The sequence below is a fragment of the Typopeltis vanoorti genome, chromosome 6 (genome assembly GCF_054136105.1).
Source record: "Typopeltis vanoorti isolate ZY-2024b chromosome 6, IOZ_Tvanoo_1.0, whole genome shotgun sequence".
Classification (NCBI taxonomy): Eukaryota; Metazoa; Arthropoda; class Arachnida; order Uropygi; family Thelyphonidae; genus Typopeltis; species Typopeltis vanoorti.
The window spans coordinates 86,015,560-86,036,209 of record NC_143554.1 but is presented as its reverse complement, the minus strand read 5'-3'; the positions used below and the strand labels follow the sequence as shown (position 1 = coordinate 86,036,209).

General features: G+C 35.9%; 1 protein-coding gene across 1 annotated transcript in view; it reads right to left on the bottom strand.

The window, feature by feature from the left end:
- Positions 1-20,650, bottom strand: part of LOC150105661 (carbonyl reductase [NADPH] 3-like) — a 144,471-nt gene that overhangs the window by 58,240 nt on the left and 65,581 nt on the right. The window contains exon 5 of the mRNA XM_090394982.1: positions 4,676-4,801. Coding sequence (XP_090251108.1) covers positions 4,676-4,801 — 126 coding nt within the window. The remainder of the gene's footprint in view (positions 1-4,675; positions 4,802-20,650) is intronic.

Genomic DNA, 20,650 nt, shown 5'->3' with positions numbered 1-20,650 from the left:
CAGAAGAAATATTTCAACACTTGGAAAGAAGGGACAGGGCAAGATATTATCCCTGGAAATTGAGTAATAGTGAGGTTAGCAAGGGACTAGATTTTTCCCTTAAAAGTGGTGAATGACTGGAATGCATTGCCAGAGTCAGTTGTGAGTTCTCTGTTTGTTGATGAATTCAAGGTAGATATTGTGACATATATTCTATGGATAGTTTGGGTCTCCAATGATGAGTCTTCTGACTCCATGGAGGTGCTTGTGCAATAATAATACCAGTAATGATAAAGAATAATAATAGTAAGAATTGATTATTCTGTTTATTGTTTAAAGAAATTAATGTTGAACAATTAATGGAAAGCTAGAATATTTACTATTTTTCACTATCAAGATATTGTAACTTAGCTTAGTTCATTTTGACTTCAGATGTTATTCATTTATTATTATGATTATTATTACACCCTCCATGGAGTCGACAAACTTATGGTTCGTTCATGGGAGGTTCGTTCAACTGACAACATATTTATCATATAGAATCTTAAAGTCCTTAACACTCCTTGCATTAACAACACATTCTGGCAATGCATTCAATTCACTGACAATTCTCCATGTAAAAAAATCTACTCCTCACACCACTCTTCACTACACTTTTACATAACTTCCAGGGATAACCTCTGGTTCTTCCCCTCTTACCTTCTACTCTTTTTATAATACCCCCCCCCCTGGATTAATCTGATAAAATCCTTTCTCTAATTTAAACGTCTCTGCCATATCACCTCTCTTCCTCCTATCCACCAAACTCTGCAATCCGCATCTCTTCAACCTCTCTTCATAGCCAGCATTCCAAACTCTTGATATTGTCTTAGTCACTCATCTCTGGACCCTCTCCAATGTCTCCACATCACATTGAAAACCAGGTGACCAGATCTGAGCACAATAGTCTAAGTGTGGTCTGACCAGTGCCTTATAGTGGCACAACCATTTCCTTATCCTTACATGTTAGAGTACTTCTTATCATAGCAGTACTACGATGTGCAACACTAGCAATATGCCCTCCAAACTTCAAGTCTACTGTCAACCATCACTCCCAAATCTCTAATCTCATCCACTTCTTGCAGTATGGCACCATCAATATAGTACACAGCCTTATATTTCTGCACTCCAAAATGCAACACCTTGCTTATTGATATTAAAACTACAACACAACTCCTTTGTCCAAGTAAAAAAGTTTATTCACTTTCTGAAGGGAATTAACATCAACAGTGCTACTTATAATTCTTCCCAACTTTGCATCATCAGCAAACAACTAAAGATCCCTAATCAGTCTACATGATATATTGTTTACAAACATAAACAGCAGAGGCCCAAGAACAGAACACTGGGGCATGCCACTGGGCATCCTCCTTTTTTTGAGCCACTGCTCCATCATACACAACTTTCTGGTATCATTCAGAGAGCCAATCTCTGATCCATCTAATCAATATACTATCTATTCCTATCCTCTGTAGCTTGTACACCAACTTATCATGTTTTACTCTATTCAAACACTTTTGCAAAGTACAAAAATATCACTGTATATGACTGTCCCTTATCTAACACACTTGTTACCTTATCATAAATTGCAACTGAATTACTAAAACAGGACCTACCATTTACAAATCCATGCTGACCATCATAAAGGATGCTATGTCCATCAACCCAATCCTGTATTCTATTCCTTACCAATCTCTCCAACTGCAGTTATACTGACTGGCCTATAGTTGGCTTCTCAGAACCATGCTTGTGGAGTGGTATTATTTTGCCCTCTTTCCACCCCTTAGAAACCCTATCCACTACAAGACTTTCTTCATATCCTGGTTATTTTATCATTAAATAACCAGATCAAAGGCATAGCCAACTGTGGTACATGTTCCTTAAGAATACATGGTGATAATGCCATCCATTCCACAGCCTTATTAACATCCAACCCAACCAACACCTGATACACCTCTGATTCTTTCACTTCTAATTCTCTTAATACTTGCCTCTCTTCTATATATTGCATGGTGTAATTTACACCAGTATCATCGTTGATACTGGTGTAAATCGCTGATACAGTGCTCATTCAATAATTCCACTATACTATTTGCAGCTGTTGATCTGATGCCATGAACTATCCACCAGTGTTAATCTGATATATTATTCCCCTTGCTTGCCATATAGTGGGAAACCCTTGGCCTGACCAGCCAATCTCCTTTTATACTTTTCTTTCTTAACCATGCTCATCACCCTTTCTAGCCTGTACTTTATATTCTTCATGGATCTGATCACCACCAACTGTCTTGTACCTCCTTGTACCTCCATAACATTTTCTTTTCCAGCACAGTTTGCTTGATTTCACTGTTCATCCATTTCACTCCTATTCTATTTACTCACCTAACCCATGGTATGCAGTCATACATTGCTTTTGTCAGATACTGCCTTGTGAGTTTCCATGCATTGCCAACATCTTTTCTACTCAGCTCATCTACCCAACATACTGATACTAACCAATTACAGAGCTTCGTATAATCACCTGCTTTATACTTCCACATGTATCCAGTTTTGGCAGTAACCTTTTCTTGTTTTCATCACTTCCCAAACAAGTACCTCATGATCACTCTCACCAACCAGCAGCAGTGTCAACACTTCATTAACAACTACATCTTGTGAAGGTATAACCAAATCCAAAATATTAACGCCTCTAGTTGCTTCAATCACATGCTGCTTAAGATACTCATCTTTCAGAAATTCCACAAACCCACTCTCCTTGTTCCCATACACTATCTCCTCTTTCCATTGTATATTCCTGTAATTAAAGTCTCCCATCAGGATCACCTTCTTTTTATATGTACAACTAAATTGCCTAAATTCTCTGCATTCCCATCAGCTTTCTTATAATAGCATCCTATCAGATATACTAACCTGTTTATTTCAAAATTCACACACCACAGATTCAAAATCTGTGCATGCTCTATCAACTTCCACACTTTGCAGATAATTCCTCTATTTCACATTTCTATCCTTCTGGAAAATTAGATATCCTTCTAATTTTATTCCTGATATCAAATCCTCCACAGACAACCAAGTTTCACTCATTCCAATTATCTTTGGGTACTGCCTCAATCAATGCAACAAACTCAGCTCCCATTCTACCAGTACCAACATTCTCTATTCTAACTGCTATAACACCCTCTCTCTCTCTTCGGTCTGACCACTCCCGTTTCCCTGATTTCCATTCCTACTGGCCTCATTCTCACCTTTATGCATTCCATCATCATCTTGTGCTGCTGCAACCACATCATCAATTTCATATCCATCTTCCTTCTGCTGTACAATCCATTTATTTGTGCTATCCTGCTTCACAAGTAGAATCTGATCATTTTCTATATTAATTTCTTGACTCTGTGCCTTCTCAGAAAACAACAGACTTTCTAAATACCTAACACCAAACCCATTCAAATGTAATTCTTCAGCTTTAAATCATCCCACTTTCCCTTCAAATTCACTCCACAGATTTACAAATTGAACCCACTTTGCCTCACACAACTCGGCCATCTTACTATTCATTATCTCTGCTCTCCTTCTCAATTCACTGTTGTCATATCTGGGCAACATGCCTACAACTTTCCCAACAGCATTGTTCTTCTTTACTTGCTGCAACAACTTCCTCAAGTTTCTATCAACATTCGTTTTCTCCCCAATTAAATCATTTGTGCCCACAACTACTACCACTAATTTTGATGCCTGGTCCTTCCTTTTTCTGGAATTAGCAGGCTGTGGATTTCAAATCCACAGCCTGCTAATTCCAAAACAAAGATGCTATTCACTTGATTTCATCTAATTAAAACTGGCTGAAGAAAAACAGCATTATATCAGATCCCTAAGTTTTACATATGAAACATCATAATTAATAGCATTCTTTTGCAAGGATGAGGTCACTCATTATCAGAGCAACTGCATTGAGGCCATAAGATATCGTTTGGCATACCAGAAATTAAAAGCTGTTACTAATATCATAACCATCCCATTCTTATGAATAATAACAAAAGTCTGTGGCATTCTCACCATATTTAGTGCTACGACACCTGCTAAGAGACCAGAAACATGATCAGAATTAGGCATGAAACACCTATTTATTTTCATATCATTTCTACACTTGTTTACTCCCAGCTTGTTTAAAAATAATTATATAGCACATCTGATATTAAATACCTGTAAACATTGGCTGTTTATCATCGTCATCATCATCATACAGTTCAAGGATTAAGCTTATTATAGTGTTCTAGCCTCAGAAGCCATTGGCAAATCTCTTCAATGGATGACCTTTTCTTCTTTTTCTTGATAGTTTATAATGAAGAACTTGTTTGGGTAGTATTTCACATTCTTTTAACATGTTCCATCAAGTTGTATTTATATTTCTTTATTTTCTGTTGATTTGACTTTACTGTGCAAACTGACACCAGTTTTATTCTGGACTCCAGAAAATTATCCTGAAATGGAATGTATCCATGGTAAAACAGAAATGGAAATGACAAAATATAATGAATACTGCAACCTAGAATGAAAGAGAAATGCCTTATAAAGAGGTAAAACTGGATACAATATTAAATACATGATTTAAAACTGCAATAATCAACTATTTATAAAAATACATAAAGCATATACTTACTCAACAAAATCATTCATCATTTCACACAGTTGTTCTTCTGTTAAAGTTGGAGACATGAACTTTTCTTGCAGTTCTTTGCTCTTCACATATGAAAGTTTGCCAGCTGAACTTGATAGGTTCACAACCCTGATGTACAAATAACCCAAGAAGTTAAATAAAACAAGTTAATCAGTGGCAAAAAATGCACTCCTAAGAAAAAATTAAACAATGTACAACTAGCCTGATCATCTACTACTGTAATTACATCACAAGTTCACCACAGTAAATACTGAAACTAAAGAAATAGATCGGTATAATGAAAAGTTCACTATTTTGAATTTCCTTTAACATAGCATTGTTGTTGTTGATAATGGGTATTGGCCCAAACCTTTTGATAGTATGTTATAGTATATCAGACACAGTTAAAATGATTTATGATATACATCACTAGTTCATGTTCACAATAGCATGGTATTTACACACACACACACAAAGAGGTTCCAAGACCTATGACAATGACAGTGCAGTGTGTGTGTGGGGGGGGCAAGAAGTCAGAGAGAATAAAAAATTTGTTGATGTTTCTTTGAAAAGCTGAGAATTATAATCATCGGAAAAACTTCCAAAGAGCAAAGATACAGGAAATGAAGAATGAGGAGGAAAAGTTGGTTCAATAAGTTTGAAGCTGAACTGTATATGGGTTTGTTTATTTTATTATGTTTATATCATCATCATCATCATCAAATTCCTGCCTTGTACCCTCAAGGGGTGTACAGGATATGATAGTACTACATGAAAAATTTACATCATCATCATCATCAAATTCCTGCCATGTACCCTCAAGGGGGTGTACAGGATATGACAGTACTACATGAAAAAATTACATCATTACTAACTTCCTATCTACAATTTTCCTCCAAATCAGTCTGTTACTTGTCAAGACTCCAACATTATCAGATCTTATATTTCTATCGTCTAAGGCACTTTGTACCGTATCAATCCACCTATATCTTGGTCTTCCTCTGGGTCATTTTTCTGCCAACCTGGCAGAGAACACTTGTTTTGCTAATCTTTCCTCTCCCATTCTATTTAAGTAACCATACCACCTGAGATTAGCTCTGCTAATGCATTCCTGGATGCTGACAATGTCAAGTTCTTTCCTAATATCCTCATTTTTAATATGATATTGCCATTGATGCCATCTGTTCACGCCTCTAATCTTTCTCAGGACTCTCATATCTGCGGTCTCTAGTCTTTGGTCAAGTGTTTTACTTCTGACCCAGCTCTCAGATCCATAAGTTAAAACTGGTTTGAACACCGTCTTGTATACAGATAATTTAGTGTTCCGACTAATTTCTCTCTTATTCCATATGAATTTATTCAATTGACTTCCCACCATACCAGCTTTGCTGATTCTGTTGTCTATTTCTATATTTAATTTACCATCTTCAGTAAAAATCGTGCCTAAGTAGCTGAAATGTTTTACTTGTTCCACAGGTTCTCCATTCACAACACAGTTGACATTTTCAATGATTCTGCCTATTTTCATTGTCTTTGTCTTTTTATTGCTGACCTTCATACCATATCTATTACAACAGCTATTCAATTTAGTCAGAGAATCTTGCAGACTTGTAGTGGATTTATTTGGAAGTATAATATCATCCGCATAAAGCAAAGAGCTGACATTAACATCTGCAATTTTGATATCAGGTTTAATACCACTTTCCTTCGTAATGTGATCCATATAGATAATGAATAACAGAGGGGATAATGTACATCCTTGTCTCACACCAGATTTAACATTAAACCATCTTCCTGTACTTCCTTCAATTCTAACTGCTGACTTACAACTGAAATAAAGACTAAGTATTGCTTGATATAATGCCCCATTGACACCATATAACTGCAGTGTATTGAATAGCTTCTCTCTTGGCACCTTGTCATATGCCTTTTCCAAATCGACAAAACTTAAATATAGATCTTTGTTATATTCCCATGCTTTCTCGACTATTTGTCGTAAAGTGAAGATCTGATCCTGACAGCCTCTATTTGCCCTGAATCCAGCTTGTTCTTCACCAAGCTTTTCTTCCACAATTCCTCTCAACCGTTTCTCAAGTATACTGGCATAAATCTTGCCAGGAACACTCAGTAGGGAAATACCTCTGTAATTCTCACATTCAGTTTTATTTCCCTTTTTATATATGGGTACTATGAGAGCTCTACTCCAATCATCGGGAATTCGTCCCTCTGTCCAGGCTTTCTGAACTATGCAGTGCAGCCACTGTAAGACTTTTATACCACCATACTTCAGCATTTCTGATCGAATATCATCTACTCCTGCTGCCTTTCCACATTTCAAGCCTTTGATGGCTTTTTCTACTTCAAGTATGGATATGTATTCCTGACTGCATGCCTGGTCAGTGTTTTTTATCACTGTGCTGTCATCACTGCTTGTTTCATTTAGCAGTTTTTCAAAGTAATTACTCAATACTTCAAGGATATCTTTTTCTCCTGTTTTCATGTCACCTTTATCATCTCTAACTCCTTTTACAGCACTCTTTCCTCCATTCCTAAGCTTCTTCAACAACCTCCAGAATATTTTGCCACCTTCTTGATATTTATTTTCTATATTCTTGCCAAAGTCCTCCCATGACTTTTGTTTAGCTAGTTTTACACGCTGTTTAGCTTTCTTACATTTGTCTCTGTATTCTGTAAGAGTAAAAGCTGACTTATTTGCCAGGAACTTTTGATATGCTTTCTTCTTTTCCTTCACTGCCTCTTTAACTTCCTGTGTCCACCAGGGAGTTCTGATTTCTTTATCCTTGCACACAACCTCACCACATGCCTCTCTGGCAGAATCAATCAATGTTTTCTTCAGAGTTTGCCACTGAATCTCCAAGGTTTGATTCCTGTTCTCAAACTCTTTCATTTTCTTTTCAATAATCTTTCTGTATTTTAGTCTACAGTTCACATCTGAGAGCTGCTCAACTTTTATTTGCTTTAAAACTTTCTTACATGTTATTCTTTTCAATATGAAATTCAATTTTATCCTGCTCAAGACTAAATAGTGATCACTTCCAATTTCAAATCCTCTGTACACTCTGGTGTCCTGCACCAGGGAGAAAACATCACTATCAACGATAACATAGTCAATGAGACTTTTCTTATTCCTAGCCTCTTCTCTCCATGTGAATTTGTGCACATTTTTATGTTGGAACATGGTGTTAGTAATAACCAGTCCATGTCCTGAGCAGAAATCCAACAGATATTTGCCATTATTAATAGCTTTGCTCTTTTCTCCAAATTTTCCCAAAATATTTTTGTATGTCTCACAATCATTTCCTACTCTGCTATTTAGATCCCCAACAAGGACCAACTTTTCCTTTTTCATTGTGTCAGTTGCTTTTTCTAGAGTGTCAAAAAATTCCTCCACTTCTACCTTAGTAGAACCTTCTGTGGGACCATAGGCACAAATAAGTCTCATTGTCCAGTTCCCCATTCTCATATTTGCCCACATTACTCTACTTGAGACTGACTGCCATTCAAGAAGATTAGCCTCGTATTTTGTGTTGAATACTATGGCTACTCCTTCTTTTCCTTGATTGTCATTGCCTGAATATAACATTTTGTATTTATTGCTCAGAAATATCTCGCCAGTTTTGGTCTTTTTTGTTTCAGTCACCCCTATTATGTCGATCTGGTACTTATCTAATTCCTCAGCTAGTTCCATTTCTTTGCCATTCAGGCTTCTTACGTTGATAGTACCGATCTTTAACTCTGGTGATGTAGAGTTGGGGTTTATTTTCAGATTTGTTCCAGTAGCTGACTTTTCGCTGTTCGCCCTGGTTCCCTGGCGAAAACAACGGGGGCCTTGTTTAACCGGGCGACGCCCCAGCCGGCATGAAATTTTGTCATGTTGTACCATCATTTTTTATTTTGGTTTAACCAATAAGAATACAATTTGGTCGGCTAAATCTCAAATTGCCAGCCCATCCTCGTTCGTTCAGTATCAAAGTAGATACCCAACAGGGTGCACCACGAGAAGGTGAGGATTGGACATTAGGTCAGAAGCCCTGGTCTGTTCTCCGCATTCCTTTAAAGGCTATGTGGAGGTCTCCTCTCAGTTATACACTTTTATTCACTAATTTTATTCCTCTCTTTTATTCACTAATGCTTATTGACAGGCTTAACTCTTCCACTTTAAAAAATTAACAGTTCTACAATTCCCTTTTCTGAATCTACTATTAATCTTCCAATTAGCGTTTCCTCGAACATTCCTTTTAAAACGTCTATAGCAATATTTCCCTTTTATTTACCAACACTTATTCCACTTTAAACTTCATAGTCCACGATTCCTTTTTCGGAATATACTATTAATTTTCCTCCGACTGTCACATAAAAAACTCAATTTCCTCTGAATCTAAATATCTGCCGGCCTGTATTGTATTTCTTTTCGAACGCTCTCTTGTTTACTCTCCGTTACTCAGACACCAAATGCTGTTCTTGTCAGCTGTCAATCACACATCAAACTTCTCGGCGAGCATGAGCACTCCATGAAACTGGCAAGCAAGAAGTTAGGTATAATGGCTGACGCATAGATTTTACGTTAGCGTAACGAGGATGTCTCTTCAATACACAACACTTGATATTTTAAACTACTATAAAATTTTTAAAGTAACACAACTATTCGAATCTGGTAAGTACATAAATTTTTAACTGCTTTACACATCAGTTTAACAAAATAATATCAATAATGGGCACATCACAAGTGCCGACAATGTGTGTTATAAAACTTTCTTTCTTTCACTAAGTGTTAGTCCTGCATCCTATGCAAGGACCGCGTGTTACTTAGATGCGACTTTTTGTTAGTACCACTCCCAACCAACCTGTCACCTAGTCTTCCGCTGGGGGGGATATATTTTTTGATTGTAGAAGCGTATGTTCAAGGGGCCGGTTTGCCTACTTGCGGGATGAAAAACGTCAGATCAACTAGCGGAAAAACTGCCTGTGCCCAAGACCGGCTAACTTGGCTATGTCTGAGGAAGATCCTCAAGTTCCTCACGTCTCCGATGGGAATCGAACCTGGGACACTTCTTCCGCAGGCATATGGTTGCGAAGCGTAAAGCCACTAGGCTAACCTATGGACAATGCATGTTATGAAACTAAAACTAATAAACATACTAACATAAACAATATGTAAAAATATTCAGAATTTTAAATTATGATTATTTTTACAGCAGTGTGTGTATGGGGGGGGGGGGTAAGAAGTCAGAAAGAAGAAAAAATTTGTTGATGTGTTTCTTTGAAAAGCTGAGAATTATAATCGTTGGGAAAAAAACTGTTCCAAAGAGCAAAGATACAGGGAATGAAGAATGAGGAGAAGTTGGTTCAACAAGTTTGAAGCTGAACTGTAAAAATGGGTATAAGTAGCTACTCATTTCTGTACATAAAGAGAGGAAAGTGAAGGAATCATAGTGACCAGTTCAGTGAAGCAGCACCCACAGAAATACAGAAAATACATAATGAAGCAACAGAGCATCTATGGTAAAGCAACTGGAGGGAGTCAGTGAGAAATGGGTCATCAAAATAGAATAGCTCTTTTGAATACAATCAAGCATTCTGAGAGAGAGATCATGGATACTCCATTCCTAATACGAGAATGATATTCTAAGGGCAGGCAAATTTGAGATTTATAAGTATCAAGAGTTGAACAGGAGAGAAGTATTATTCAGAACAAAAAAGAATACTAAACTTTGTGGAGGCTATGGATGCATTATGTTTGTGCAAGGATAGACTAGATATGAAAGTCAACTTAGATGTGTTTTGGTGGCATTAGTTATAGAAAATCTTGTAGCCTGAATCACCTGAGAACTACAAGGTGTTGAAAATGACAAAGAAGAATGAAGAGTATTGTCACCAGCAAAAGCCACAAATAGGATTGAATGTTAAAGAGAGAAGATAATTGATATTAATGTATAGGAAGGTGAAAGCAAAGGACCCTCAGGTACTCCAGCAGTGACTGAACTATCTGATGATGAAAGGAAACCATTCACTATTAAGAATTATAAACATGTTAACACAAGAATATTTTAAGGTTTACCAAATATTTCAGTCTGAAACTAATAGATTATCCTCAGTGGCTTGATAGGAACAGTTTTTACAAGGTGGAATACAAACAATTGATCATTCAAAAGTAGAACGAGCCGCGTGATGTTACAATGCAAAGCATTAAAGAGAGGTAAATTTCATCGGAGTGATGAATAAATTATAGGTATTAATTCACAATTTCATATAACAATCTTAATTTATAAATTCAATTAAAGATAACATTAGACTAATGTAAGAATTAAAGGTCTCAATTATTAAAAAAAAAAAAAAAAAAAAAATTTTTTTTTTAGTGTGCTATCCAGATTAAACTTTCCCATATTTTTGACAAGGATATATAATCATTTCAGTTCAAGTTAGGGCATTGAAGTAAGGCCTCAGCACTCTCTTTGAATAGGCATTCGAATTTATAGCGACATCTGTGTAGAAGGAGAGTCTTGGACCAGAGAATGAATAGGCATTCGAATTTATAGCGACATCTGTGTAGAAGGAGAGTCTTGGACCAGAGAATGTTGTGGCTTGTCTCTATCTCGTACTGCACCAATCCAGACTTATCGGATTTGTTGTGAATAATGTATGATTGATGTTCTTGTATTCTTTTTTCTATATAGAGCGTCCAGTTCGTCCAACGTATGACAGATTGCAGTTACAAGGAACTTGATATATACACCAGGCAGAAACATAGTTGAGCGTTTATCTTTAGAAGAGGGGGAAATAGGTGGATATTTTGTTAATAGGGATATAAGTGGCTGTTAAATCATATTTCTTCAGAATTCTTGAAATTGGTTCTGAAATCCCAGAAATATATGGAATTGGAACACGACGTATTGATTCTTTGTTGTTCTGGATTGGATTGTAGGAATCGAACAGATGTTGTGTAGTTTATTCAGAGAAGCCATTTAATTTCATGTGATGTTTGATAACTGAAAGTTCTTTCTGTAATTCATGGGGAGTTGAGCAATTAGTTCTAGCTCGTTGAACTAACATTTTATGATTTTTTTTTTTTAGTGTTGCACGGTGATCAGCATTCATTTTAGAAATTATGGACTTTACAATTGTGTTATAAATAAATATTTTAATTTCCCGACGTTTCGACCTTCATATTATGGTCATCTTCTGGAGTATATACAAATATACAAGGACTAGCTGAGTTACATTTCACTCAGTAAGCCAAAATAACAATGATTTGATTACTGGTTATTCTACCGGCATGACATCTAGTGAAAAAAAAAAAAAAAACAGATAAAATTACAAATTAATTATTTAGAAACTACATTAAAGCTAAATTCTATTTAAGATAACATGAGAGAAACAATCTTTCTTGTTGATAGTTTTCTTACATTAACAATGATGTCCTATTTTTAACATTACAATTGTTATATTAGATTTAGGATTCTTGATTATCTACAGTCCTGTTTATAGTTAATTCTTAAGGAGAAAGGTTCTGTGGGTAGAATATGTGCCTTCCATATGCTTGGTATTTTTAGATCTCCATTATTGTTCAGATTGGGGTGGTTGATAAGAATCTCACAGGCTTCCTTAAATTTGCATTCATACCATGTTTTGGTGTGATGTAAACAACTGGTGCTTTTCCAGTCAATTCAATGTAAAGTGTTCAGGGCATGATTAGAAAGGCCAGCTTCACCATAGTTGTATTTAATGTGTTGTTTGTGTTCCTTGTATCTGATAGGAATTGTGCGTCCCATTTCCTCTATATATGGTAGATTACAGGTGCAGTAAATACGGTATACTCCAGGGTAGGTCAGCAGAGGGAGTGGGTCTTTGGATGAGCTGAGTAAGCTTTTAATTTTGCAGGAGGTTTAAAGGTGGCTTTGTGGTTGTATTTCCATATTATTCTGTTTATTTTATCTTATGTCCCTTTAATGTAAGGAATGGTTATAGTTTTATTGCAGTCTTCTGTTCAGGACATGGACTAATTATTAACACCATGTTCCAACATAAAGGTATGCAAAAATTCACATGGAGAGAAGATACAAGACATAAGAAAAGTATCATTGACTTTGTTGATAATATCTTCATGCTGGTTCAAGACACAAAGCATATATAGAGGATTTGAAACTAGAAGAGATCACCAGTTATTTTTGAGCAGGATAAAATCGAATATCATATTTAAAAGAAAAGTATGTAAGAAAGTTTTAAAACTAATCAAAGTTGAGCAGCTATTACAAGTGAACTTTGGTAAACTGAAATACACAAATATTATTGAAGATAAAATGATAGTTTGAAAACAGGAACCAAACCTTGGAGATTCAGTGGCAGACCTTGAAAAAACATTCATTCAATCGGAAGTGGTAAAGCTTTCTGCAAGGATTAAAAAAAAAATCAGAACTCCATGGTGGACAGAAGTTAAATAGACAGGCAAGGAAAAGACAAAAAAAGCACATTGAAAGTTCTTGGCATGTAAGTCAGCTTGTGCTCTGAGAGAATACAGAGAAAAATGTAAGAAAGTGGAGCACTGCATAAAACTAGCTAAATAAAAGTCATGGGAAGTTTGGTAAGAAATGGAGAAAATGTATATCAGGAAAGTGGCAAAATATTCTAGAGGGAGTGAAAACAAGCTTAGAAATGAAGGAGAGAAAGGAATCAGAGATAATAAAGGTGATATGAAAAACTGATGATATTTTAGATGTCGGAAATTTATTTTGAAAGGTTTCTAAACAAAACAAGCAGTAGCAGCACGGTAGTAGAAAACATTCAAAAGGAATACAATCAAGAGTATATATCAACACTTGAGACAGAAAAAGCCATCACAAACCAAACACATGGAAAGGCAGCTGGAGTAGATAACATTCAACCAGTAGTGCTCAAACATGGAGTTAAAAATGTTTTAATTGTAGTCGGCATCAGAGGGTCAATATCCATATGTCTGGAGTAGAGCTCTCATAATACTCATCTAAAAAAAAGGGAAATAAAACTGAATGTGAGAATTACACAGGAATTTCTCTACTGAGTGTTCCTGATAAGATTTATGAGAAAAGGCTAAGAAAAATTGTGGAAGGGAAGCTTAGACATGAACAACCTCTATTGCCTGAATTCAAACCAGATAGAGGTGGTGGTGGTGGTCAAGATTTTCATTTTAAGACAAATAATTGAGAAATCTGGGGAATATAACAGGAATCTGTATTTAAGTTTCATGGATCTAGAAAAGGCATATGACAAGGTGCTAATAGAAAAGCCATTCAAAATGATTTATTGTTTATTGTGGAAATGGCACATTATATCGACAATACTGACCATGTATTGCTCAAACTGAAGAAGGTACAGGGAAAAGTTTGATGTTAAATCAAGTGTGAGACATGGATGTACATTATCTCCACAGTTATTAATCATCTATAATGAAGGAAAGTGGTATTAAACCTGACATCGAAAATCATAGATGTTAATCTCAGTTCTACACATTATGCAGATGAAGTTATATTCCTAAATAAATCCAGTAGAAGCCTGCAAGATTCCCTAACTAGATTGAATAACTACTGTAATAAATTTGGTATGAAAATCAGCAATAAAAAGACAGAGACAATGAAAATAGGAACAAAGAAAACATCAAATGCAGCCTGTAAGGAACAAGTAAAACATTTCAGCTATTTAAGCACAATTTCAATTATTTGTCACCTTCAGGGAGCTCAAAGACTCCTCGAGGGAGGGCATCTACTGTACATCTCTCCATCTCCGTCATCAACTACACCAGCACCATCTACTGCCTACCACCACCACTAGTATTTCCACAGACAATCACAAACACCATGCCCACAGCAGGATTCAAACCTGCAGCCTTTTGGCTGGATAGCAGATGTGCTAACCACTCGACCAACCAGGTCAGCAAATGATGAATGATGATGAATGGCATCCTTTGTATGGACAAGTTGCAGTGCACAAGAGGCTAAGATCAAGGAAAAGCTTTATTTACTCAGTGGAACCATTGATACAGAACAAAGGGTTTGTTGCGCTGCTACAGAAAGAACCAGAACTAGAAGGAAAAGATTTCGTCATTACCACTGTTTAATCCACCAGGAGAATTTGTGTGCGAAAACTATTGGATTTGAGAATGTCATGAAAGTTATTGTGACTGCCAATTATTAGGGCAAGAGGATTGAATCATCGTCAATTCCAAGAGATTTTGACCCAAGAGTGCAAAGCATATCATGGCAATGTGGTTTATTATAGTGACGTGCGTTGGTTGAGCAGAGGGAAGGTTCTTAAAAGAGTCTTCAACTTAAGGAGCAAAATACAGCAGTTCATGCAAACCAAGAGGAATCTGATTGCAGAATTTAACAATCCAAAGTGAATGACAGACTTTGCCTTTGTGACTGACATCTCGTTGCATATGAATGACCGAAATACGTGGCTACAATCCACAGATCAACTGGTGCATGCACACTCTGTTTGATCACATCAAAGCTTTTTTTTGTGGTCACAAAAAAAGACTTAACTCATTTTTCAGCTTCTCGCTGAGTCCAACTGTTCATCTCTTGATGAATACGCTACAAAATTAGCCATGTTGCGAAGTAAGTTCGAAGAAGGATTTAGTGATTTTCGTAACCAACAGTCTTCTTTAGATTTATTTTCAATGCCATTCAGTGTCAATGCTGACGAAATGCCAGGCTCAGTACAAATGGAGCTGCTTGAACTCCAAAACGACTCTTCTTTGAGAGAAAAATTATTCAATGTGCCTTTGCTTACATTTTACAAAGACTACATTTCTGAGGAAGCATTCCCTAATCTTCGCCAGCATGCTTTGAAGATGTGTGCTTTGTTAGGAAGCACATACTTATGTGAGCAGTTCTTCTACAGAATGAAGCATGTGAAGTCCAAGACAAGAACTCAGATTACGGACCAACATTTCGAGAATACTCTGCGTATAGCAACTTCCAACATTGATGCCAACATCGACAAGCTGGTCAAGGAAAAACATTGACAGGTTGCCCATTGACATTGTAAAAAATGAATGTTTTCTTCATTAAATTATCTTTTTTCAAGTATTGATTGTATTTACTTATCATGAACCCGACTCCTACCTACGCTCTTAAAGCCGAGTTTGTTTATTTTTATAGGATTTCATGTAAAGTATCGAATGCACAGCATTCTTGTGAATCTGGAAAGCATCTTATAATTCTAAATACCGCAGTATAGCTTAGTGGCCTGTGGGCTTCATTGAAATTTTTAATGCTGCCTGCACTGTCTGAAAGGTTGAAGACCCCTGATCTATGGTGTTCTGATTTTTCTATCCTTGCAGACAACTTCATCACATGCCCCTTGCTAACTCAATCAATGTTTCTGTCAATATCATCATAATCCTTTCAGGAATTTTTGACCTGTTTCAGTCTCATTCCATCTTTTCCTTGGTTGTCCCCAACTTCTGTGTCCTCCAACTGGGTGGTACCAGAGTATCTTTATGAGCAGTCGTCAATTGTCCATTCTTGTTTCAGTATTCATATATTTTGTCCAATTTCCAGTATTTTTAATTCTTTACATATTTCAGTACTTTTTTTTTTGGTAACAGAAAGCATAGTCTGCTGTCCTTTGTAAGAATTTCATTTCTCCAGTTTCTATTATTTTTTTCTTCTGCAGCTTTCAGGGTCTATAATTCACTTCCGTACAGTAGAGAAGGTCTTGCCAAAACTTGATAAATTCTTATTCTTGTATGCTTTTCAACTCGGCAAGGTTTGAAAATATTATTAATCATCCCTGTTATCTTTAAGAAGTTTGAAATTTTTATATCAATGTCAGCTTCTTTTGTATATGATACAGCACATTTGAGGCATTTCTTTTCAATATGCAACTCGTTTTTATCCTACTCAAAACAAAATGGTGATTGCTTCCTATTTCAAATCCCTTTTATACTCTTGTGTCATGTATGAAGATATCACTACCAACAATAACAGTGAGCTCTATTTCTTTTCACTTCTCTTCCTATGAATCTCTGCATATCTTTATGCTGGAACATGGTATCAGTAATGAATAGCCTAACCTTAAAAAAGAAATTCAGGTATTTTTTGCTCTTTTCTGTAAAATTTCCTAAAACATTTTTGTGTGTCTGATATTCATTTCCTGATCCTAGCAACGACCATCCATTCCTTTCTTTATATCAGCTGCCTTATCTAGTAACTCAAAAAAATTCTTCCACTTCTTCCTACTAAGCCCTTCTATGAAAAAACAGGCACAAATAAGTTTCATTGTCAAATTCCCTATTTTAATGTTTGCCCACACCATTCTGCTTTATACCACCTGCCATTCAAGAAAATTCTACTTGTGTCCTTGTGTTTAATGTTGAATACTACAGCTACTACTTTCTTTCCCTAATAATTATTGCCTTAATATTATATCATGTATTTGTTATTCAGTTATTCAGAAGAATCTCACCTGTTTTAAGTGTCTTTGTTTCAGTAACATCAATTATACCGACCTGGTACTCCTCTAATCTATTTATATTTCTAATGTTGATTGTGCCTATCTTGAATTCTGCTGATATGGAGTCTGAGCTTAACTTCATTTTGACACCAAAACTCTATTGTCTTTTTCATGTGAAACAGAACCCTTATATTTCAGCTTTTTTTTTTTTTTTTTTTGACAGCACTGAAATCTTGAATATGATGAGATCTTCTTGGGATAACTTTGGATATTTTGGAATTCTTATGTTTTCTGTCACATGCAGGCAACAGCCTAATCAGTTATTCTCTATATAATGGCTCAGATCCACAAGTTCCTCTGTTCTGTTAACAGCACCATCAATTACTTATTTATATTCTGAATTATGAACTCTCAGTGTGACCTATTAATATAAGTTTGCCTCTTACTCCAGGAAAGATTTAGCTTCGAATCCCATGTGACTTTAAAGCCTTTTTTCCTTTTTAAATCTGAAATTGAGGTAGATGGTCTCGTATACAGGTAGTATGGTTTCCCCCTATTGGACACTCAGGTAAAACAAGTAAACCAGCCAAAGAATATATGCAATTTACACATATAATGCACTGGTCTCATAACTAAGCAACTTCATCTATAATTACAACCAACCAACAATAGTTTTTTCAGCAGATTATTGAAAGATCTTAATGTTTATAAAGAAATTCAGTTGTTTTCCTTGTTCTTATAATTATTTCAATAGCATGATCAGGTATTTTTCAACCTTTATTAAAAGGATGTGATCCATGGGGGGTGCCATGAGTAGCCATAGTATTCAACACTAAATACGAGGCTAATCTTCTTGAATAGCAGGCAGTCTCAAGTAGAGTGATGTGGGCAAATATTAGAATGGGGAACTGGACAATAAGACTTATTTGTGTCTATGGTCTCCCACAGAAGGTTCTACTAAGATAGAAGTGGAGGAATTTTTTCAGGCTTTAGAGCAAGCAACCAACTGACACAATGAAAAAGAAAAAAGAAAAGTTAGTCCTTGTTGGGGATCTAAATAGCAGAGTAGGAAATGATTGTCAGACATACAAAAATATTTTGGGAATATTTGAAGAAAAGAGCAAAGCTAATAATAATGGCAAATACCTGTTGGATTTCTGCTCAGGACATGGACTGGTTATTACTAACACAATGTTCCAACATAAAAATGTCCACAAACTGACATGGAGAGAAGAGGCAAGGAATGAGAAAAGTCTCATTGATTATGCTATTGTTAATAGTGATGTTTTCTAACTGGGGCAGGAAATTAGAGTGTATGGAGGTTTGAAATTGGAAGTGATCAGCATTCAGTTTCGAGTAGGATAAAGCTGAATTTCATACTGAAATTCAGAAGAACATGTAAAAAGTTTTAAAGCAAATAAAAGTTGAGCAGCTCTCAGATGTGAACTGTAGACTAAAATACACAAACATTATTCAAGAAAAAATGAAACAGAGTTTGAGAACAGGAAACAAACATTAGAGGTTCAGTGGAAAACCCCGAAGAAAACATTGATTGATTCAGCCAGAGGCATGTGGTGAGGTTCTCTGCAAGGATAGAAAAATCAGAACTCCATGGTGGATGCAGGAAGTTAAAGAGACAGTGAAGGAAAACAAGAAAGCATATAGAAAGTTCCAGGCAAATAAGTCAGCTTGTGCTCTTAGAGAATACAGAGACAAATGTAAGAAAGCTAAACGCTGTGTAAAACTAGCTAAACAAAAGTCATAGGAAGACTTTGGCAAGAACATAGAAATTAAATATCAAGAAGGTGGAGGTTGTTGAAGAATCTCAAAAATGGAGGAAAGAGCGCTGTAAAAGGAATTAGAGATGATAAAGGTGACATGAAAACAGGAGAAAAAGATATCCTTAAAGTATGGAGTAATTACTTCGAAAAATTGTTAAATGAAACAAGCAGTGATGACAGTACAGTGGTAAAAAAACACTGACCAGACATGCAGTCAGGAATACATATCCATACTTGAAGTAGAAAATGCCATCATCATCAAAAGCCTGAAATGTGGAAAAGCAGCAAGAGTAGATGATATTCGACCAGAAATGCTCAAGTATGGAGGTATAAAAGTCTTACAGTGGCTGCACTGCATAGTTCAGAAGGCCTGGACAGAGGGACGAATTCCAGATGATTTAAGAAGAGCTCTCATAGTACCCATATATAAAAAAGGGGAAATAAAACTGAATGTGAGAATTACAGAGGTATTTCATTACAGTGTGTGTTCCTGGTAAGATATATCCAAGTATACTTGAGAAATGGTTGAGAAGGATTGTGGAAGATAAGCTTGGTGAAAAACAAGCTGGATTCAGACCAAATAGAGGCTGTCAGGATCAGATGTTCACCTTATGACAGATAGTTGAGAAATCATGGAAATATAAGAAAGATCTGTATTTAAGTTTTGTAGATCTGGAAAAGGCATATGACAAGGTGCCAAGAGAGAAAAACTATTCAAAACCTTACTGTTATATGGTGTTAATGGGGCATTATATCAAGCAATACTTAGTCTTTATTTGAGTTGTAAGTCAGCAGTTAGAATTGAAGGAAGTACATGAAGGTGGTTTAATGTTACATCTGGTGTCAGACAAGGATGTACATTATCCCTTCTGTTATTCATTATCGATATGGATCACATTATGAAGAAAGTGGTATTAAACCTGATATCAAAATTGAGATGTTAATCTCAGCTCTTTGCTTTATGCGGATGATGTTATACTTCTAAATAAATCCGCTACAAGTCTGTAAGATTCCTTGGGTAAATTGAATAACTGTCGTAATAGATATGGTATGAAGGTCAGCATTAAAAAGACAAAGACAATGAAAAAAGGCAGAAACATTGAAAATATCAACTGCATTGTGAATGGAGAACCTATAGAACAAGTAAAACATTTCAGCTATTTAGGCAGGATTTTTAGTGAAGATGCTAAATTAAATATGGAAATAGACAACAGAATCAACAAAGCTGGTATGGTATGGTAAATCAACTGAATAAATTTATATGGAATAAGAGAGAAATTAGCCAAAACACTAAATTAGCTGTATATAAGATAATGTTCAAACCAATTTTAACTTATGGATCTGAGAGCTGGGCTAGAAATAAAACACTGGGCCAAAGACTGGAGACCAGAAATATGAGACTCCTGAGAAAATTTAGGGGCATGAATAGATAGCATCAATGGCAATATCATATTAAAAACGAGGATTATTAGGAAAGAACTTGGCTTTGTTAGCATCCAGGAATGCATTAGCAGAGCTAATCTCAGGTGGTATGGTCACTTAAACAAAATCGTAGAGGAAAGATTAGCAAAACAAGCGTTCTCTGCCAGGTTAGCATTAAAAAGATCCAAGATAGATCAATATAGGTGGATTGATACAGTAAAAAGTGCCTTAGAAGACAGAAATATAAGATCTGATAATATTGGAGTCTTGACAGGTAACAGACTGATTTGGAGGATAACTGTAGATAGGAAGGTAGTAATGA